The 23,899-nt window shown below is 40.7% G+C and overlaps 1 protein-coding gene across 3 annotated transcripts in view; it reads right to left on the minus strand.

Annotated features, from left to right (window-relative positions):
* The window catches only part of EDC3 (enhancer of mRNA decapping 3), a 51,786-nt gene extending 29,826 nt beyond the window's left edge, over window positions 1-21,960 (minus strand). Inside the window, exons 1-4 of one of the 3 annotated variants that reach the window (XM_060153914.1) lie at window positions 21,825-21,959; window positions 21,017-21,111; window positions 4,887-5,097; window positions 1,621-1,937 (exon numbers count right to left, since the gene is read on the minus strand). In XM_060153914.1, the coding sequence (XP_060009897.1) occupies window positions 1,621-1,937; window positions 4,887-5,050 (481 nt within the window). In that variant the 5' untranslated portion in view covers window positions 5,051-5,097; window positions 21,017-21,111; window positions 21,825-21,959. Of the gene's footprint in view, window positions 1-1,620; window positions 1,938-4,886; window positions 5,224-21,016; window positions 21,112-21,824 lie in introns of those variants that run through there. The other 2 variants (XM_060153910.1, XM_060153902.1) reach the window with 2 other exon arrangements.
* Between the last annotated feature and the right edge of the window lie 1,939 nt (window positions 21,961-23,899).

The raw sequence follows: 23,899 nt of genomic DNA on the forward strand, positions 1-23,899 counted from the left end.
GTCTAGGTTATCAAAAACAATGAAAGTCTGAGAAACCGTCAGAGCCAAGAGAAGACATGACTACTAAATGTAATGTGGTATGCAGGATGACAGCCTGTAACAAGGAAATGAGGTAAAAACTATGGCAATCTGAATAAAATATAGACTTTGGTTAATGTATCAACACTGGTTCATTAAATGTAACAAATGTATCATAGTAATGTTAAGATGTTAATAAAGGGGAAAATATGTGTGAAAAATGTAATTTACAAATTGCTAATGAAGATTATCTACAAGTACATGAGAGATTATAAACTGCTTGAACATTCGAACTTAACAAAGAGTCAATTTTTTGGTAAAGAAAAAATGTTTTGTTTTTTTTTTTTTAAAGGGCAGGTACATCAACTTCGAAGCTCAGTACATTGGTTCTACCTTTTTTTTTTTTTGCAGTACGCGGGCCTCTCACTGTTGTGGCCTCTCCCATTGCAGAGCACAGGCTCCGGACGCGCAGGCTCAGCAGCCATGGCTCACGGGCCCAGCCGCTCCGCGGCATGTGGGATCCTCCCGGACCGGGGCACGAACCCGCGTCCCCTGCATCGGCAGGCGGACTCTCAACCACTGCGCCACCAGGGAAGCCCCTTTTCTATTTATTTAGAAAAAAGGATTTTTTTTTCTTAAAGAGAAAATAAAGCAAAGTACAGAAGGTTGAAGTCTAAATGGAAAAAGTCATTTTGTATCCAATAATTCTACAGTTTTTCAAAGGATACAGAAGAACTAACAACTCAATTTCAGTCTCAGATCTTCAATCATTGTCAATTCAGATAGTTATTTAAGAAGCACTAAAGGAAAAGTGCCTTGAAATACCTTTTTTTTCCCTCAAAATTCCAATAGTTTAGTCACAGAATCAGGCATTTTCAAAACTTAAAAATGTTGGCTTCTGAAGGGCCACACAGATTCTAGTGAATCTTCTATAATTCACTATTATAACTTTACTCTAGTAAATATTCAATATGTTAAAGAGCATACCTGATTCTTGTGAATTAACTACGGTTCTATAATGAGCAAATGACATTCAACAATTTGTCAGTACCAAACAAAACTGGGCATTAACACACACCAGTGTATGCCCTCCTTGGTGTGCCGGCAGGGACAGTGAACACAGCAAATTTAAAACTGTCAATCTGTCAGAAACTGTAAGATCACAGAGATGCCTAGGCCCATCCCTTCCTCTCCTCTAACTGAGGATGGGAGTCAAATCACAAAAAGAGAAGTTATTCAAGAATCCCCAGAACCGCTTTAGTGCAGGTTCAACCCAGACTTCACTACTACCACCAGTCACCAGATTAAAAACAACATCACTTTTGTCTATGTGAACTCTAGGCAGATCACTGACTTTTTTAGAAGGAAGGGAAGTGGTGGGAGAGGTTAGGGAGCTGGTGTGAGTCTCTAACAGCTCATTTCCTTTCCCTTTAATATCTTGAGGAACTAGATCCAGAAGAAAAGAAACATGCTATATTTTTGCTAAGCTCTGCCAGCATCCTTTTTTTATTAGGGTAATAAATGACTTATTTAAAGAACAGAAGTGGATAAGTGGACAGGAAACATCAGGTTAAGAAGAAATATTAACTTGATCCAACTTACAAGAGTTGTGCCGACGACGGAAACTTTTGGACTGAGTCAAGGATTCCATGTGCCTGTCCACATAGCTCTTTGAGCACTGCTGCTGGGGAGAGACTGCAACATCTTGGCTCTTCACATCTGTCCTCTTAGGGATGTTCTGAGGGGCACTGCTGGAAGAGGCTGGCTTCTTGACCAACTTGCCCGTGCCATTCTGATTGATACCTACTTGGCACCCAACACCAGAGGGGCCTAATTCTGTCTGATGAAGGTCTCCAAAATGTTGGTTTTCTCCAGGACCTGGTATCTCCAGAATTTTTAATTCCGTTATGTCACCTGCCCTGAAATATACAAAAGAGTCCAAGTCTCAAAACTATAATAGTGATAACAGACATGTAACTGGGATCAAGAGCAACCAGCTACACCTTTGCAGGGCTGCATTTCAATGAGTCATCAGAGGCAAAACCTAGAAAAGGTAGTAGAGCACTTAAAGACAAGGCTCAGCCACTGACATTCAACTGACACAGCACTGGCCTTTAAAGAGACCTATTGTTAAAGGGGAGTTGGGGAGGGGGAGGGATGGAGGGGGAGTTTGGGGTTAGGAGATACAAACTATTAGAATGTATGGACAAGGTCCTACTGTAAAGCACAGGGAACTATATTCAGTGTCCTGGGATAGACCATAATGGAGAAGAATATAAAAAAGACTGTATACATATGTATAACCGAGTCACTCTGCTGTACAGTAGAAATTAGCACAACATTGTAAATCAACTATACTTCAGTAAAAAATATAGAGATCTATTGTTAATCACAAAACTATCATTAACATCTTAGACTTCTAGACTGCTTAATAGTTTTTTTTCATTCATTCACTCACCTGCTCATCCGATAGGTATACACAGAGTACTTACTATATGGTAAGCCCTGTACTAGGAGTGGGGTATATAGCTATGAAAAGCATTACATGCCCACAAGGAACTCACAGTCTAGTCAGCAGAAAATTCAAGTAGGTAATCAAAAGTGTTCAATACTATGACAGACGTATGTACAGGGGACTAGAGCTCCCCAAAGCAAAATATATGCGAGTCTGGCAGAGATGGATGAAGCACTTAAGCTAAGTCTGGTGGCGGAAGGAAAATAAGAGTTGGCCAAGCAGAGTATGGTAGGGAGCGGGGCATCTTAGGCCAAGGCTCAGAGATTGAGAAAATTTGGGCCATTTGAGGACCTGCAAATGTCACAGTGTTACTAAAGAGTAGAATGCTTATGGAGGGCCATTAGGAGCTAAGGCTGTGGAGGAAATTAGGGATCAGATCATAATCACACTGGATTTTCCTGGTGGCTGTAAGGAAGGTGGAGAAACTAGACGCAGGGTCACCAGTTAGGAGATGAGGCAAGAAATAAGAGGGGATGAACAGGGCAAGTGACAGTGCAAAGAGAGAGGGGAGGACAGAACCAAATAACATTTGGAATCCACAGAATTTGGTAACTAACTGAACATGAGGATGAAGAGAAAGAATTTATTATGACTCCTAAGCTTCTAACTTGGGTGAAAGGTGTCGTTAGTCACTAATTAAGGGTACACCTTGGGAGGAAGAAATCTGCAGATAACATAATGAGCTCAGCTTTGAAAATCTTAAATTTAGGATATTCTGTGGGATATCCACCTGGAAATGACCAGTAGACAATTAAATTAAAGTGTATGGAACTCACATAATGGGTCTAAATTAAAGATTTGGGATCTCACTAATGTGTAAGAAGATACCCATAAGACTGTCTAAAGAGAATACAGACTCAGAAAAGAACCACAGATAGAACTTTGACTAACCCCATCTTAGAAACTGAGAAGAAAAGGAATCTGGGGGTGTGGGGTGGGGGAAGGTGTATAAAGGAATGGAGGAATACATGGCAAGAAAACCCAAAGGGTGACAAAGAAACTAAAAGAAGAGGCCATTCCAACAGTTAGGGCACATTTGAATAAGATTAGAATTGAGACACTCCACTGAGTTTGGCACTTGGCAAAAGCTACTTCAGCAAGATGGTAAAGTTGGAAAAAAGACAATGGTGGAGTAGGGAGGGCCTAGAGGGACTAGGTCACAAAAGGAACGAAAGCAGACTACAGTTGACCCTTGAACAACAGTTTGAACTGTGCAGGTCCACTTATACATGGATTTTTTTTTCCCACTAAACACATTCTATAGTACCACATGATCCATGGTTGGTTGAATCTGCAGAGACAGAACCATGGATACTCAGGGTCAAATGTAAAGTTATACCTAGACTGTCGATGGCGCAGGCAGTTGGCGCCCTAACCTCCTCATTTTTCAAGGGTCAACTGTATTTTGCTCTGAAAAGAATTATGAGTACAAAGAGAAGGGAAATGACAGGGCAATACTTAGTGGCAAATGCAAGGTGTGTGTGTAGGGGGGGCAGGGGGGAGTGTTTTTACTATGGGGGAAGGCCTGGGAATGTTAGAAAGCAAAGAGAAAAGAGACAGTATAAAGGTTGCAAGTGAGGACACAAAAGAAAAGAAGTAGGGCCTCAAAGGAGATAGAAAAGGATAGCACATAAAGCATACGTGCGATAAGGTTAGCCCTGAACACAAAGGATATTTCTTCCATGAAGACTTCAGAGGAGATAAGCAATAAGAATGGATACACCTACAGAAAAGGTTACATGTGGATGCTGTTTAGGAAGTCAAGGAAGCTCTTGCCAGACAGTCTCTTTTTTTAAAAAAAAAACAAAAAAACATAAGAAAGGGAGGTTTCTGTCAAACTTGTGAAAAGAAGGATGTGGAGACATCTAAGGTTGAGATCTGTTAGCAAACACTAAGAAAAATACATTCCTGTAGCTAAGAACTTCAGCTACTGGCTACAGTGTGCCTCTGGAGATAAATAATATAAATCTACAAAGAGAGATAGTTACATGGTGGGGTGGGGGGATCAATAAAGACCTTAGATGTAAGAAAGCACAAATAATACAAAACTGAGAAAGGAAATCTGAAACCAGAAAACAGAAATATTATTCTGAATTTGACGCATTTAAATATAATATTGCATGTTTGGCAGAGACAAGAAAAATGTTTCACAAACCCTGAATCATTAGCTGAAAGCTAATTATGACACAAAGTCTCTGCTGAAACAGTAGAACTATAAGATCTAAGATTGCAAAATCTCACCCCTGATAAGACTCTACTCAAAAGTAGCCCTATGCAAGAGAATACTGGCAATGAGACCTAGGTCAAGCTCCACAGATCACCAGACTGGATTTGGAAGAATCAGGATACTCACCTGAAAGTGACTTCTGGCACAAGGCACTTCACTCCATTGTGGAAAGGCCGGGTGAGAGAAATGGTCTGGCTGACCTGATCCACTGCTGATACTCTTCCCTGATAGACACCCAAGCTATCTCCACAGTTGATGGACACAATACTGCCCAGCCAATCCGCAGCCATGTTTCAGATGTGAGACCGCCGTGGAGAGAAGAAACAATGTAGTGTACCTTGAGAAAAAGATAAATCTTTAATAAAATTCACCAAACATTATACCAGGTCTGTACCAGGTGTTCTTAATAATATATATTCTATCATATCCTTAATTGAGGTAATCAAGCATAAAAAATAAAGCTTTTTTTTTTAGTAGGAGTAAGCATACTAATGAATAAGCAATACCATTATATATATAGATCTTACAACTGCTTTAAACCACATGCACTGGATATTTACCTGGACATCATATCACAAAAACTATCACTTGTTTTATAACATTATATGTATATATATATATATATATATATATATATATATATATATATATATATATATATATTTTTTTTTTTTTTTTTTTGCGGTACGTGGGCCTCTCACCGTTGTGGCCTCTCCCGTTGCGGAGCACAGGCTCCAGACGCGCAGGCTCAGCGGCCAATGGGCCGCTGGCTAATGGGCTGGCTAATGGGCTCTAGAGCGCAGGCTCAGTAGTTGTGGCGCATGGGCTCAGTAGCTCTGCGGCATGTGGGATCTTCCCAGACCGGGGCACGAACCCGTGTACCCTGCATCGGCAGGCGGACTCTCAACCACTGCGCCACCAGGGAAGCCCATATAACATTATATTTTAATATATCTTCCAGCAGAATGTTTTCAAAGAGAATAAATAAGAAATAATATATAAAAAAATAATGTTGGTAATGTCACAGTAGCTCGTATCAGACTAACCCTCTTGCTGATGACAATGAAAAATTGTGGACAAAATTTTTTTTTAAAAAAGCTGACTGAAGGCATTAGAGAACACTACACCTAACTACAGAATAACATTCTTTTCAAGTCCACCAACACATGCTGGGCCTTAAACTAGTATCAATTCATTTCAAAGGACTGAAATCAGAGTATGCTCTTTGTTCATAACAGAATTAAATTTGAAGTTGATAATAAGATATTTCAAATATTGCAAAATATCTGGAAATTAAGCAAGACATTTCTAAATAACCTATGGGTCAAAGAAGAAATCAAAAGGGCAGTTAGAAAACAGTTCAAATTCGGGACTTCCCTGGCAGTCCAGTGGTTAAGACTCTGTGCTTCCACTGCAGGGGGCGTGGGTTCAATCCCTTGTCGGGGAACTAAGATCCTGTACGCCATGCCACGTGGCCAAAAAACAGAAAACAGTTCAAACTCAATGAAAATGAAAATATAACATATCAACATTTATGGGATGCACTTAAAATAGTGTTTGAAGGGAAATTTATATATTTATCTATTTCTAATATAAATGCTTATATTAGAAAAGATGAAAGGTTTAAAACCAATGATTGGGCTTCCCTGGTGGCGCAGTGGTTAAGAATCCGCCTGCCAATGAAGGGGACACGGGTTTGAGCCCTGGTCTGGGAAGATCCCACATGCCGCAGAGCTACTGAGCCCATGCGCCACAACTACTGAGCCTGCGCTCTAGAGCCCATTAGCCACAACTACTGAAGCCCACGCGCCTAGAACCCATACTCCCCAACAAGAGAAGCCACCGCAGTGAGAAGCCTGTGCACCACAATGAAGAGTAGCCCCCACTCGCTGTAACTGAGAAAGCCTGCGTGCAGCAACAAAGACCCAATGTGGCCAAAAAAAAGAGAAAAGAAACAAAAGGGTTGCAACAGAAATGTCATAAAAAATTAAGGCAAGGGCTTCCCTGATGGCGTAGTGGTTGAGAGTCCGCCTGCCGATGCAGGGGACACGGGTTCGTGCCCCGGTCCGGGAAGATCCCACATGCCGCGGAGCGGAGCCTGTGCTCCGCAACGGAAGAGGCCACAACAGTGAGAGGCCCGCGTACCGCAAAAAAACAAAACAAAACAAAAAAAACATTAAAAATTAAGGCAAAAACACAGAAAGAGATTTATTTAATTCATGTCCATACATACAGGGTACAACTCACAAACAATATATATTACTATAATTCTCCATAGAGGTAATTTTATTATATCAAAATATAATATAGACTATAAAACAAGTATATAAAATATTCAAGGGCTTCCTTGGTGGCGCAGTGGTTGAGAGTCCGCCTGCCAATGCAGGGGACATGGGTTTGTGCCCCGATCCGGGAAGATCCCACATGCCGCGGAGCGGCTAGGCCCGTGGCCCATGGCCTCTGAGCCTGCACGTCCGGAGCCTGTGCTCTGCAACGGGAGAAGCCACAGCAGCAAGAGGCCCGTGTACCGCAAAAAAAAAAAAAAAAAAAAAAAAAAAAAATGCAAGAATAGGGACTTCCCTGGTGGTGCAGTGGTTAAGAATCCACCTGCCAATGCAGGGGACACGGGTTCAATCCCTGGGCTGGGAAGATCCCACATGACACGGGGGAAGATCCCACAGCTGGCAGAGCAACTAAGCCCGTTCACCACAACTGCTAGAGCCTGAGCTCTAGAGCCTGTGAGCCACAACTACTGAGCCCACACGCCACAACTACTGAAGGCTGTGAGCCCTAGAGCCCAGACGCTGCAACTACTGAGCCCACGTGCCACAACTACTGAAGCCCGCATGCTACAACTACTGAGCTCACGCACCTCGAGCCCATGCTCCGCAACAAGAGAAGCCACCACACGAGAAGCTCACAGACTGCAACGAAGAGTAGCCCCCACTCGCCACAACTAGAGAAAGCCCTCACACAGCAAAGACCCAATGCAGCCAAAAACTTAAAAAAAAAAAAATTCAAGAATAATTTTTAAGTCAACAGAAGAGAATTAAGACAATCTTCTTTGATGACTCAAGCAGCAGAACATAAATATTTTTTAAAATAAAATAACATTGATACTTAATTTAATAACTATATCAGGCTTCATATCCTCCAGTGAAAGAATACAATTATACCTTGCTTTGGTTGTTAAAACAAACGAACGGGGCTTCCCTGGTGGCGCAGTGGTTGGGAGTCCGCCTGCCGATGCAGGGGACACGGGTTCGTGCCCCGGTCTGGGAAGATCCCACATGCCGCGGAGCGGCTGGGCCCGTGAGCCATGGCCGCTGAGCCTGCGCATCCGGAGCCTGTGCTCCGCAACGGGAGAGGCCACAACAGTGAGAGGCCCGCGTACCGCAAAAAAAAAAAAAACAAAAAAAACGAACGGTGATGGAATAAATGGATATCCATCAGTAGAAAATGAACACTGACCTAAATCTCATAATTTATATATACATTTACTCAAAATGGGTCATGGACTTAAATGTAAAATGTCAAACTATAAAACTTTTAGGAAAAGCATAAGAGAAGCCTTCAGGATCTAGGGTAAGGCAAAAAGCTCTTAAACTTGATCCATTAAAAGAGAAACCGATCAGATGGACTTCTTGAAAATTAAAAACTTTTGCTCTGCAAGAGGATCCTTGTTAGGAGGATAAAAAAGACAAGTTACAGACTGGCAGAAAATATTTGCAAACTGCATTATCTGACAAGGACAAATGACTAGTATCTAGAATATATAAAGAACTCTCAGGACTTCCCTGGTGGTCCAGTGGCTAAGACTCCGTGTTCCCAATGCAGGGGGCCCAGGTTCAATCCCTAGTCAGGGAACTAGATCCCGCATGCCACAACTAAGAGTTCGCATGCTGCAACTAAAGATCCCTCATGCTGCAACTAAAGATCCCACATGCCACAACTAAAAATCCTGCATGCCGCAACTAAATATCCTGTGTGCTGCAACTAAAGATCCCGCATGTTGCAACAAAGATCCCGTGTGCCACAACTAAGACCCGGCACAGCCAAATAAATAAATAAATAAACATTTTTAAAAAAAGAACTCTCAAAACTCAATGGTAAAAAAACCCCCAAACAATCCAATCCATAATGGGTAAAAGACACAAAATGACGTTTCAACAAAGAAGATATACGGATGGTAAATAAATATATGAAAAGATATTCAACATCATTAACCATTAGGGAAATACAAACTAAAATCACAATGAGATATCACTACATATCCACCAGAATGGCTAAAATGAAAAACAGTAACACCAAGTGCGAGCAAGGATGTGGAAAAACTGGTTTACTCATACACTCACACATTGCTGACAGGACTACTAAATGGTGCAGCCATTCTGGAAAACAATTTGGCAATTTATAAAAAATCTAAACATGCAACTCCTACGTGACCCAGCAACTGCATGACTGGTCATTTATCTCAGAGAAAGGAAGACTTAAGTTCACATGAAAACCTGTACATGAATGTTCATATCAGGTTTACTCCTAATAGCCTCAAACTGGAACAGCCTAGATGACCTTCCATGTGTGAATAGTGAAACAAACTGTGGTATATTCATGCCAGGGAGAAAAAGTGAAAAAAAGCCAACCCCAAAAGATTACATCCTGTATGATTCCATTTGTGTAATATTCTTGAAAGAACTATAGAAATGGAGAAGAGATTAGTGGTTCCCAGGGGTGAGGGAAGTGCTGGGAGGCAGGAAGAAAACAGGGATGACTATAAATGAGCAACATGAGGGATCCTTGTAGTAATGGAAACATTCTATATTTGACCATATCAATGTCAATATCCTGGTAGTGATATTGTGCTATACTTTTGCAAGACGTCACCAATGGGGAAAAACAGGTAGGGTATATAGAATTTCTATTATTTCTTACAAGTGCATATGAATCTAGTTACCTCAAATAAAAAGGTCAATTTTTTTAAAAAATCAGCGTCTTCCACCACATTAACAAAGTAAATGGGAAATCATGGATGGTCATGTCAATACATGTAGAAAGATAATCTGACAAAATTCAACATCCATCCATGATATAAAAAAGGGGCAGTGGCATCTACAAAACAATTAAAGCTAACATCATACTAATGGTGAAACAATGAATTCTTTCCCCCGCAAGACTGGGACAAGGCAAGAATGTCCACTCTCGCCACTTCTGCTTCTTATTCAACACTATATTTAGGTCCTAGCCAGTGAAATAAAAAAAGAAAAAGAAATAAAAAGCATAAATATTGGAAAGGAAGATGTAAAGTTATCTTTATTTGTAAGCTGTATTATTGACTGTGCATGTAGAAAACCCTAAGGAATGTACCCCCCCAAAATCCTACTAGTATGACTTTAGCAAGATCACAGGATACATGCTCAATATAAAATAAACAACGGTATTTTATATAATAGCAACAAACAACTGAAAATGAAATTTTAAAATACTATTTATAATAGTATTAAAAACCAAAATACTTAGGAATAAATCTAATGAAAAATGGGCAGGACCTCTATGATAAAAACTGAAAGACTGCTGAGAAAAATTAAAAGAAGATCTAAATAAATGGAGAGATGTACCACATTCACAGACTGAAGAGCTTAAGGTTGTCAATTCTCCCCAAGTTGATCTGTGGATCAAATACAAATATTAATAAAAATCCCAGCTGGCCTTTTTGGAGAAACTGAAAAACTGGTCCTAAAATCTATATGGAAATGCAAAATACTTAAAGTAGCCAAAATAATCATATAAAAGAAAAACAGAGAGGTAGTTGTTTTACACTATCTTCTTTCAAGTTTTACTATAAAGCTATAGAAAATCAGTGTGGTATTGGTGCGAGGATAGACAACTAGATCAACAGAACAGAGTCCAGAAATAGACCTACACACACATGGTCAACTGACTTCTGATCAAGGTACCAAGATAAATCAATGGAAAAATCAAAAAGTATTTTTCAGTAAACGGTGCTAGAACAACTGGATATATATGAGAAAAAAATAACGGTCTAGTCTTATCCCACATAGATACAAAAAAATTAATTTGAAATAAACTATCTAAACATAAAAGCTAAAACTAAAGCTACTGGGAAAACAAAAAAATAGAATATTTTAGTGACCTTAGGGCAGAGAAAGATTTCTTTAGCCAAAACACAAATAAGTACTAATCATAAAAGAAAAAATCTGATGAATTAGATTTCATCACAATTTTAAAGTCTTGCTCATCAAAAGTCATCATTAAAGAATACAAGTTGGAAGAGGTATAAAAAAGATGCAGGAGACCAGCTGGGAGGCAACTAGAGCAGCCCATTTAAGAGATGGTGGTAAGCTGGCATAGGCAGAAGCAATGAAGATGGAAAGAAGATGACAGATTCAAAACCTATATAGGTGATGGTTTAAATTTGGTGATGATTTAATATAGTAGGTAACAGAAAGGGGGGGAATCACCATTAAGAAAACAAAAGGTTAATGGAACACACATAATCCCACAGCCTTTATACACATACCATCACATTGTGTAAGAGCAGCAGCAGCTAGCATTTATTGCACACTTACTATGTCTCAGGAACGAGCTAAAACTTTAGGGGCATTCTTTCCTTCAATCATCATGACAACCCTATGAGGCAGCTACCTTACTATCCCATTTTACAGATGGGGAATTTACAACAGAGAGATTATAATGGATATTTTACATACTTGTAACCAGAGCATAAAGGCAGCTTCTTAGTAAAATGGCATATTTTCCATGCTGTACATATTCCACTGCATTCACATATCACAGTTTTTTTCTCAATGGGCATTTAGATAATTCCATTTTTCACAATGCAGTGCAGCAATGATCAATTTCATTCAGTGCTTGTCTTAAATAATTTTCTCAGGATAGAGCCTCAGTCAGTCAAAAGGTAAAGCCACCTAGCTTTCATTACAATACTCCAGAGCAGAAAACTCTTTTTTTCAAACTAAATTATTTTCCACTTTTTCCCAAACCAAATCATTCTCTGGATGGGTTAAGACAGTCATAAATTTAAAACAAAGGTACTGTAATAAAATATTTAGGAAGGTATTCCATATAATCTAGCCCCATCTCAAAATCATTCCAGTGAAGGCTACCTCCCTGGCAGCCAAGCATTTCAAGAAAACTCTCAAATTTATGATGGCAAAAAGATGTTTCTGCCCTCTTCTTTTACAATCACCCCAAAACAAGAAACGAAAAAAAGAAAAGGTAAGTCACAGTCAAGGAGAACATATTCACAATAGATATATCTGATAAAGAACTTGTATCCAGAATATATAAGGAATGCTTACAAATCAGGAATAAAAAGGAAACACCACATTTTTTTAAAAGTAGGCAAAAGAAGTTATATGAATAGCCAATAAACATATGAAAAGCTGTTCAATTATCATTAATTATCAGAGAAATGTAAATTAAAATACAATGAGGGACTTCCCTGGTCCAGTGGTTAAGACTCCGTGTTCCCAATGCAGGGGACCTGGGTTCGATCCCTGGTCAGGAAACTAGATCTCCCGCACACCGCAACTAAAGATCCCATAAGCCACAACTAAAGATCCTGCACGTGGCAATGAAGATCCCGCGTGCCACAACTAAGACCTGGTGCAGCCAAATAAATAAATATTAAACACACACACACACACACACACACACACACACACACACACACACACACGAGACAACCCAAACATCCATGATGGACGAATGGATAAACAAAACACGCTATACACGTAAAATGGAATATCATTCAGTCTTAAAAAGGAAGTTAGTTCTGATATATGTTACAACACAGATAAACCTTGAAGACATTATACTAAGTGAAATAAGACACAAAAGGACAAATCTTGTATGATTCCACTTATATGAAGAATTTACAACAGTCAAACTCACAGAGACAGAAAGTAGAACAGTGTTTGCCAGGGGTTGGGGGAGCAGGAAACGGGGTGTTACTATTTAATGGGAACAGAGTTTCAGTTAGCTATGATGAAAAAGTTCTAGAGACAGATGATGGTGATGGTTGCGTAACAATGTGAGTGCACCTAATGTCACTGAACTGTACACTTAAAAATGGTTAAAATGATAAATTTTATGTATACTTCACCACAATAAAAAAAAAATTAAATTGGGAAAAAACCAACAGAGGATACTACACCCACTAGTATGGATCAAAATTGAAAGCACCAAATGTGTATGACAATGTGAAGCAACTGGAACTCTCTTACACTGCTGATCGTGTAAAATGATACAAGCACTTTGGAAAAGTTTGGCAGTTTTTTACAATATTAAACACAGACCTGTGATCCAAAACTTCATTCCTAGGATTTACACAGGAGAAATAAAAACATATATTCACAAAAAGACTTGTACACACATGTACAAAGTACATTATCACAATATCCGAAAACTGGAAACAAGGAGAAGAGAGGAAACAATGATGGTGTAATTATACAACAGAACACTACTGGACAATAAAAAGGAACAAATTACTTATGCTACAACACAGATGATTTTCAAAAACTGAAAGAAGTCATACAGATACATTTATATGAGTCTATTTATAAGAATTTCTACAAGATGCACTACTTTATAGTGAGAAAAATCAGACGTGTTTGCCTATAGGGTGGAAAACTGACTAGAAAGAGGCACAGAGGCCTCTTTCTGTGCCTCCTGAAATGAAAATGTTCTATGTTTTTACTGATGCAGTAGTTACAAGGATGTACACATCTATCAAAACTCACTGAATTGGGCATTTAACGTCTGTGCATTTTTATTGTATGTAAACCATATCTCAATAAAAAAGGAGGAAAAGTATATGTAGCCAACATAAGCACTATATAATGCCACAGAATATTTAGCCATTCCTCCAATAAGATTAACTTCCTAGCAAGGTTTTCCATAAACGTAAAGATGAAAACTCACACATTGGACAGTTCCTACAAAGATGTCTGTCAGGCATCTCATAAATGCCCAAAATAGAATTTTTGATTTCTTTAGCCCCACACTCAACATCCCCCAATTTGTTCCTTCCCAAGCTTTTCCCATCTTAATAAATGGCACCAATATCCACTACACTGCTTAGGCAAAAAAAGAAAAAAAAAAAGAGTCAGAAGTCATCCTTGATTCCTTTCTTGTCCTTCATCCCATACTTTCAATTAATCAACAAATCCTATTGTCACCACCTCAAAGATAGGTCTATTTCTCTCCAGCTCCACTACCACCTTCCTAGTCCAAGTCACCATCATCTCGTAATTACAGGAAACCTCTAACTAGTATCTCTGCTTCCACTTCTGCCCCTCCAATTCTTTCTCTACAAAGCAGCCAGAGCAAATTTTAAAATGTAAATCACTTGTCATGATTCTGCTTAATAACTTCCTTTCCATGGACTGTAGGCCCTACATGATCTGATTTCTGCTAACCTCTACAGACAGCTTCATCTCTCACCACTCCCTTCCCCCTGTTCTCCAGACACACTAACCTTCTTACTCTTCCTCAAACATATCAAGTTTGTTCCCTCCAAAACTTTGCACCAGGTATTCTCAGAACACTCTTGCCCCAGCTCTGTGAACAGCTAGTTCTATCTTTTCTTTCTGGTATCTGCTAAAATGTCACCACCCCAAAGAGGCCTTCCCTGGCTATCCAATTTAATGCAGCTACTCCCCATCACTCTCCAACACTTTCTGTTATGATTCCAAAATGACTCACCATATGAATTATCTTATTTGTTTATGTTGCATGTGTTACCCCACTAGAATGTAAGCTCCACCAGGGCAAGGGACCTTGTCTGTTTTGTTCTGCCTAGAATGGAAGAGGAACTCAATAAATATTAATCCAATCAATGAATGAATTAGATATAATAAATCTGACAGAGGTTAATCACTCAAAATCTAGAGTATCTAAATACTCTAGATTTAAATGCCTTGGCTCTCCTTGGAAATGGTTCTAAAAATACAATATCCCTAAGCATATCCTATGCAAAATCCTATGTAAGATATGAAATCTAACACTGCCCTACACACAGAAGGAAGTCAGCAAATAGCAGATGAGTATATAAACATAACAACACTAAGTATAAAATGAAACACTGGCTTAGTGTTTCCCATGAAAAATAGAAAAGAAATAGAATAGCGTTTTAAACAGTTTTCAAATATTAATTTCAGAAATATACCTACATAAAACAGAGTCTAAAAAAGGAAAAATAGCTATATATATATATATATATATATTTAAAGGAGCAAAAAAGGCACTCCTGTGGTTAAAAAAAAAAAGTATGTCTCATTAGAAATACAAAAACCTAAAGACAAACTCAGGTAGTTCTCTAGTATTTAACTGAGCAAGTATCACAAAACTGCGCTGACAGAACAGAAAATAAAAGAAACAATGCATTAGCAGGCTCATCCATAAATTTTTTTTTACATTTTATTATAGAAAATTTCAAACATATCCAAACATAGAACAGCATAATGATCCCCACATACCCATCACTGAGTTGCAACAGCTATCAATATAGCTCAAAGAATTTAAGAGATCAGGTGAACTTCTAATGCAACACAATTTCAACACTGATGATGGTAAAAGGCACATAAAACACATGTTTTATGCTTATTTTCCCCTTCCTGATTGGCCTTTGTCTACTTAATGTCACAAAAGTATGGAGTTCCTTTCCTATCATTTATACTCCATCATAATCCTACTCTGATGCTTATTTTACTTTTGCCTTTTTCTTTTTTTTGGCCGCACCTCACAGCATGCCAGATCTTAGTTCCCCCACCAGGGATCAAACCCGTGCCCGCTGCAGTGGAAGTGCGGATTCTTAACCACTGGACCGCCAGGGAAGTCCCTGATGCTTATTTTAGATAGATGCAGAATGAAGAGCTGTAATAAGAATTTTAGAAATACCAGAAATTAATCAGATGTGAAAAGACTTTTTACTTCTTCATTCAACATATATCTTTAAGACACTGATATTAAACATTCAAGTTTATATTATGTTAATAATAACTAAATAGAATTTTAATAGTTTTAAAGAAAATTCCTTTATTAAATGAAAACAGTAAATCTAAAACAAGTGGAGGGCCTTCCCTGGTGGCGCAGTGGTTGGGAATCCGCCTGCCAACACAGGGGACACAGGTTTGAGCCCTGGTCTGGGAAGATCCCACGTGCCACGGAGCTACTAGGCCCGTGCGCCACAACTACTGAGCTTGCGTGCCTAGAGCCCATACTCCACAACGGGAGAGGCCACCGCAATGAGAAGCTCGCATACCGCAGCAAAGAGTGGCCCCTGCTTGCCACAGCTAGAGAAGGCCCGCATTCAGCAGTGAAGACCCAACACAGCCAAAAATTAATTGAATAAATAAACAAATAAATAAAACAAGTGGAATGCCAACATCTGGGTTTCTAATCAGATGAACACACTAAGCGAGGAGGCTTCATCAATTACAGGGCTAACACCTTCATGTCAAAAGAAGAGCTACCACTGAAGATGATCTAGGAGCTACAAACAGACCAATCTTTTTCTTTTTTTGGACCCACTGCGTGGCTTGCGGATTTTTAGTGACCGGACCAGTGATCGACCCTCGCCCTCAGCAGTTAAAGTGCAGAGTCCTAACCACTGGACCGCCAGGGAATTCCCAAGCAGACCAATCTTTGTTTTTTATCTTCTACTTTTCTATCATGGTATTACACAGATAGTAAGTCTACATATTTTAAGTTTACAGCTCAATGAATTTTTACATATTAATTTACCCAAATAACCACCACTCAATCAAGACACAATATTCTGAACACTCCAGAAGATTCCGCTGTGTTCCCACAAAGGCAGCCATTATTCTGATATCTACCACAAAAGATTCATTTAGCCTGTTTTTGAACTTCATACAAATGGAATCATAAAGGTTCTCTTTTAAAGTGTCTGGATTCTTTTGCTCAATATTACATCTGTGAGATTCATCACCATGTAGTATTCTATTATATAACTATGCCTCAGTATATTTATCCATTCTACTGCTGAGAGACAGTTGGATTATTTCCAGTTTGGGGGCCATTATGAATAAAAAATTAAACATTTTTGTATATGTCTTTGTGGTGGACAAATGTACCCATTTATGCTGGGCATACCACACACAGAAGTAGATATGGGATGATTTTGCTCAAATACTATCAGGATTTCCAGACTACCGAATGCCACACTATGAGACTTTACTGAATCATTTCTCTTGTAACATAAGTCAGGTAGACCTAAATGGTCTTCCACCCATTATGCAACTGAGGTAGTTGCCAAAATGATTCAAAGACAACTTGCCAATAACAGACCTACAAACTTCCATCTCATCTGCCACATCACACAGAACTCACAGCACTCAGATCCAAGAAGCAATCCCTTGGTCTGCTAAGGACAATTAAATCAACAGTAACGGATGAGTGGTTAGTTACGGATTTCTGAAAAACTAGGTATTTTTCCACACATCTATGTAGAAAGGTGTTTGTAGAATCAAAAGCTTGGGAATGGCAGAGATCTGAAAAGAAAACATCTAGTACAACCCTAGTACTAGGCCCCTGTCTTCCACAAAAGGCAACATAGTGAAAAGGGCACGGACTTCTGAAGTCAGACATTACAGGCCAGAATTACAAGCAAATTATCCTAATCTGAGTCTCAATCGTCTCAACTATAAAATGGGAATTACAGTTGACCCTGAACAACATGGGCTTGAATGGCACAAGGCCACTTAAACGCCAATTTTCTTTACTAAATACTACAGTACTACACGATGGGCGGTTGGTTGAATCTGAGATGCAGAACCGCAGATACAGAAGAACCAGGTATATGGAGGGCCAACTATAGATTACACTCGAATTTTCAACTTTGCAGAGGGTTGGTGGCCCAATAGTTCAAGAGTCAACTGTATGCCAATTATACCACCACCTCACAGAACCACTGTGAAGATTAAATGAGATAATCTATACAATTTCTACGATACAGCAAATTTTATTTCAAATGTCTCTGTTTTTTTTTTTTTGGGCGCAGCATGCAGCATCTTAGTTCCCTGACCAGGGATCAAACCTGTGTCCCCTGCAGTGGAAGCGCAGAGTCTTAACCACTGGACCACCAAGGGAAGTCCCTCAGATACCTCCTTTTCACAGAAAGAATACTGGCCAGATAGGGGATTCGAGTTATGGTCCTAGAAAATCATACTGTGAGGGCCCCTCCCATCACACCTGAACAAAACTACAAACTGGAATACACATATCCTTAGGGGTACACAAAGATATGCAAGCAAGGGAATCCATTTCCACCTTACTCTTTCATAAACCTGATCTGCCTAGATAACTGGATTATCAAATAAGGTTTTCAGGCATAAAATTTATTATTTTAAAACAGGGGTCAGAAAACTACGGCCCACGTACCAAATCTGGCCCACTACCAATAAAGTTGTATTGGAACACAACCACGCACAGCTGTTTGCTTATGGTCTGTGGCTGTTTTTGCACTACAATGGGAGAACTTAGTAGTACTGACAGAGACCACATGGCCCACAAAGCCTACCACCAGGTCCTTTGCAGAAAAACTTTGCTGACTCCTGTTTTAGGATAAAATTCTGTGGGATAAATAGAATGGATACAAGTTCAAAAAGGAAAAGGAAAAATATGAAATGGACATTCCCAGAAGGATACAATTACCAAAACTGACTCAAAAAGTAACAGAAAATCCGGATAGACCTATACCAAGTAAAGACACTGATTTAGTAATTCCAAATCTTCCTACAAAGAAAAGCCCAGGCCCAGAGGACTTCACTGGTAAATTCTATAAAATACATAGAAAGAAATAATTAACAATTCTACATAAACTCTTTTAGAAAACAGAAGAAGAGGAACATTGCCCAACTCACTTTATGAGGGTAATTTTACTCTAATACCAAGGCCAGCCAAAGACATCATAAGAAAAGGAAACTTCAGACCAATATCCCTCATGAACATAGAGATGTTCACAAAAATTCTTTTTTTTTTTAACATCTTTATTGGGGTATAATTGCTTTACAATGGTGTGTTAGTTTCTGCTTTATAACAAAGTGAATCAGTTATACATATACATATGTTCCCATATCTTTTCCCTCTTGCATCTTCCTCCCTCCCAACCTCCCTATCCCACCCCTCCAGGCGGTCACAAAGCACCGAGCTGATATCCCTGCGCTATGCAACAAAAATTCTTAATACTAGCAAATTGAATTCAGCAACATATAAAAAGTATTATACACCACGACTCAATGGGATTCATTCCAGGAACACAAGATTGGCTTAACATCTGAAAATCAAGTAATGTAAGACACCATTTATACATATCCATATCCTAGAGGGCTTTTTTAATATAAAAAAAGGTTATCTGAGGACTTCCCTGGTGGTCCAGTGGTTAAGACTCCACGCTCCCAATGCAGGGGGCCCGGGTTCGATCCCTGGTCAGGGAACTAGATCCCGCATGCCACAACCAAGAGCCCGCACGCCACAACTAAAGATCATGCATGCCGCAATGAAGATACTGCGTGCCGCAACTAAGACCCAGCACAGCCAAATAAATAAATATTTTAAAAAATAAATATATCTGTATATTTTAGAAACATCAACTTGCTATTACATTTAGAAACTTTGTATTTATTTTTAAAAAGTCAATATTTACAACCTGTCAGAAATTACATCCTAGGGACTTCACTGGTGGCACAGTGGTTAAGAATCTGCCTGCCAATGCTGGGTTCGATCCCTGGTCTGGGAAGATCCCACATGCCACAGAGCACTAAGCCTGTACGCCACAACTACTGAGCCTGCACTCTAGAGCCTGCAAGCCACAACTACTGAGTCCATGTGTCATAACTACTGAAGCCCGCGTGCCTAGAGCCCATGCTCCACAATGAGAAGCCACCACAATGAGAAGCCCCCACAATGAGAAGCCCACACACCACAACGAAGAGTAGCCCCCCCACTCGCCACAACTAGAGAAAGCCCGCGCACAGCAACAAAGACCCAACGCAGCCATAAATAAATAAATTTTAAAAAGAAAAAAAAAGAATTTACATCCTAAACTATTTAAAATTAAATATTTAAACTACTTAAATTTCTGATGACCCTTCCATTTCATTAGACTGCACTGGGCAAATCTTGAGAATACCCAGATGATACTTTCTCTCTTCACTTCATAAAGGCAACAAATTGATAAGCACACTCTCTAGATAAGCCTTCAAATACACACTATGTATAAAGAAAGTGACAGAGCCTCAACACTGATCACCAAAATCCCAGCTGTAAGTTGTGCCCACAAATCAAATCCCTACAGACATAGATGCTCAAAGTCATGATGTCATCTAATTTTACCACTATATGGCAAATCCCCCCCCCATCTCACCCACCAGGTCATCGGAAAAGACTCAAACACCTTGCCAAAATTCGGACACATTATCACTATGGATACTGCCCTCCTTTGAGATACTGATATGAATGTCCTGTCCTGTTGTTCTGGTGAAGAGCTCTAGTAACCCTGCTCCTCTGGTTGATAAGAAGAGAAAAATGACATATTTTCCACCTTGCATTACTTACAGAATCTCAGGAATCTCAAGAATCTTAATTAAACATTTTCTAGTCCAATGTTTTTCAAACTACAGGTCTTTAGAAGTCAGGCCCATTACAGGTCAGAGTCAATTTAGTGAGTTGCAATCAACTTTTTTTTTCTTTTAATGAAATAGAAAATGTCAGAGGGCATCGTATATAGAAAGGGTAAACTTTTGTTTCCTGTGTGTGTACACACTCTGTGCATGCAGGGGTCACCCAGGGTCAGCATGTAAAATACATTAACTGTGGGTCACAGGTCAAAAAGTTTGCGAGACACTCTGCTAGTCCCACAGCCCTGACCCCTCAAGAAAGCTCCACCAGAAACTTCTTAGCAATTAAAAAGTTATGTTATTGGGTGGGTGGAGGATGAACTGGGAGATTGGGATTGACATACATACACTAATATGTATAAAGTAGATAACTAATAAGAACCTGGTGTATAAAATAAAATTCAAAAAGAAAATTTTTTTGTTATGTTATTTGTAACCATCTCCGTTTTATACAGAGAAACCAAAATATAAGAATTCTGTGTTCAGTACCCTTTATCTGCCTTTCATAAAAAAAAGCATAGAATCCATCTGAGGTTTCCAGTTGAAACAGTGACCTGCTCAGGGACAGTCACTTACGTTTTGATGGGACTGAGACAGATCGCAGACTGAAATCAGTTTAGCCTGTGGCTAGGGAAGAGAACAAAAACCATTCTGGGTCTCGAGTTCCTCACCTGTAACCACAGGAGAGGACTGTTAAGACTCCTAGCTCCAGAATTGGGAGGTTTACTGACAACCACCTGGCCAAGCAGGTGAAGACTATGCCTCCCACACACCAAAACACTTGAACTTGAACCATTCAACAAGTCAATTACTGATCAAGTCAACTAATATCGCACAAAGACTACCGATAATAAGAAGCTAAGACTTAACACGAACTGCAGTAAACAATCAAGGGGAAGTCCCCAGGATTCAGCAGAAGCTGCACCCTAGCAGGTATCATTATTTCTCAGCCACCCTTCCCTCTCAGAGTCCAGTTCACCTCTGTCCTCCAGCTATCAGTCATGGATGTGGCACTCGCGCTCTTCCCTGCCACCGTACTTCATTGTGCAAAAGGAAACTGAAGCAGGGAGCAATGAGTGGGCGGGCTGCAGGAACCATCAGCAAGGCTAAACTAAGAGGCTAGGCGGCTAATGCCTCACACCTCCCACAATTCCTCGACTATTTAAAATCCCGCTCCCCTCGGCCTCCCACCTCAAACCATACCCCGGAGGCAAGCCTTAGTAATGGGGCCCCTGCGCACCCGAAGCGGCCCCCAGCTCGTGCCCGCCTCTAAAAAGGTCTGCAAGGCCTGGAACCACGAAGCCTAAAAGCAAACCCTCCTGGCAACCCCGGAAGCCCCCTCCCACGAGCGCCCACTAGTCACCCGCCTGCCCCTCGCTCCCACCTCCACGCCGCCGGGCCTGCGCCTCCTGCGCACACCACACCAACACGGCCCTGAAACACCGCAGGACCCAGAGACCACGGGGCTTCTCCACATCCACCCCGACAGCCGCGGCCGCCGCCGGAAGCGCCCGCGACCCCACGCCGCCGCCATGAGGTCACTTCCGGCGCGACGCCTCGGAAACCGGAGGGCCGGCCGCTGAGGGGCGGGACGCCCGAGAAATTTGAGAGTTTGGGAAGAGCAGTACTAGGGTCAACTCTATGGTCCTCCAGAACCGCACCTGTTCTTCATTTTGCATTCCCCGCCTTCTTATATCGGGGGGAGTCTGGGTTCGAGCTGGAGTCCTGTCCCCTGTCCTCGGCTCAGATTACTGGGGAGCTCCCCTCTCTCGCGTAGTCTTGATAAAAAGCTCCGGCTTTCCTTCCAGTCCCTCTTGGGCTAATAGCCGAACCAGAGCGGAAGACTTCGGCGTGGAGGGCGCCTGGTCACGTGGCCCCTATCCTTGATCAGTTGCAGCTGTGGGGTGCAATTAGTAGGCCCCCGTGATGGATTAAAGGAAACAAAAATTCCCTTCGTGGTTGGTCTTCAAAGTTTATCAGCTTCAGCTCGTTTTTGGCCTAGTGTCAGCCAGTCTGAGCTTGGCTGCATTCCACCACCCCCACCCCCAGTACTCCGTACACAGGAAAGTGCCACTCTCCTTCCCGTGGCATTTTAGAGTCTTGGTAGTCTTGATTTTGAAAAGAGCAGGCGTTTAGGGCCAAGACAGTGTAATGAGGAATTTCGGAGTTTGAGTTTGCAAGGTTATCTTGAAGCAAGTTGCAAGGTTATCTTGAAGCCTGACACCTGGTTTAGGAACCACGGCTTGGTCAGGCAGCATAGAGTAAGGCCGTGGTTCCAAATCTGGCTCTGCAAAATCAGTTTAAGAACTTTAAAATTTTTTTCTCTTTTCAGGAACTCTCCCTTCCCTTCCTCCATCAGTAGAGATTCCATTTTAGTAGGTCGGGGGGGGGGCGTGGCATCTATTATTTTAAAGGTTCCTTCCAGTCAATTCTTAGCACACCCCAGGTTTGGGAACCATTGGTGTATCAGACTCAGAGTTGAATCCTTGCTCTACCTTTTCTTTTTAGTTATTATTATTTTACAAACGAGCTGTGCAACTCTGGAGATAATAGCTAACAAAGTTGCTGTGAAATTAAATGAGATAATGTGCACCTGAGCATGACTGATAGTCCAAAAAAAAGGTGGTTAATTCTCTTATGCCTCCCTTTGGTTCTATGGTTCTATAGTCCACTCCAAATGATTTTTTAAACTCACAGGAGAGATTGGAGATCTTCAAGATGGCAGAGGAGTAAGATGTGGAGATGACCTTCCTCCCCACAAATACATAAGAAATATACCTACATGTGGAACAACTCCTACAGAACACCTACTAAACGCTGGTGGAAGACCTCAGACTTCCCAAAAGATATATATTTTTTCCTTTTTTTCTGAGTGTGTGTGTGTATGCTTCTCTGTGTGATTTTGTCTGTATAGCTTTGCTTTTACCATATGTCCTAGGGTTGTTTTTTTTTAGTACAGTTTTTAGCGCTTGTTATTGTAAGGAACGGCACCAAGAAACGGAGGAGAGCTTAAACAAGCTTTATTTGGGAACGCTCCCAGGCGAGGTTCACTGGTCCGAGAAAAAGGGGCCAGAGAAGTCGCGCCCAGGTGTGGGCGCGAACAAAATTTATAGGGGAAGAAGGGAAAGGGGTGTGGTGAATCCGGGAGGGCGCAGGTTATTCCTTATTTGGTGGTCTCTTCGGGTATCCCGGAAATATCCGGTGCCGGTTGCATCAGTCTTGGGACCGTTAGTCCCGCCCCTCGAAAGGCGGGAAGGCTGGGCCGGGTGGAGAGTCTCCAGGTCAGCTTCTGGAACTGGGTGGTCCGGAAAGTTTCCGTCTGATGCAACCTGTGTATCTGATTGCGTTCCCCTGCCTCGGGCCAGTTGGCCTTACAGTTATTGGTGGATTCGTTTGGTTGCCCTCTTCTTTTTTTTAATTACTTTTTAATTTTTAATTTTAATAACTATATTTTCTTTT

The sequence above is a fragment of the Lagenorhynchus albirostris genome, chromosome 1 (assembly GCF_949774975.1).
Source record: "Lagenorhynchus albirostris chromosome 1, mLagAlb1.1, whole genome shotgun sequence".
NCBI classification, from domain to species: Eukaryota; Metazoa; Chordata; class Mammalia; order Artiodactyla; family Delphinidae; genus Lagenorhynchus; species Lagenorhynchus albirostris.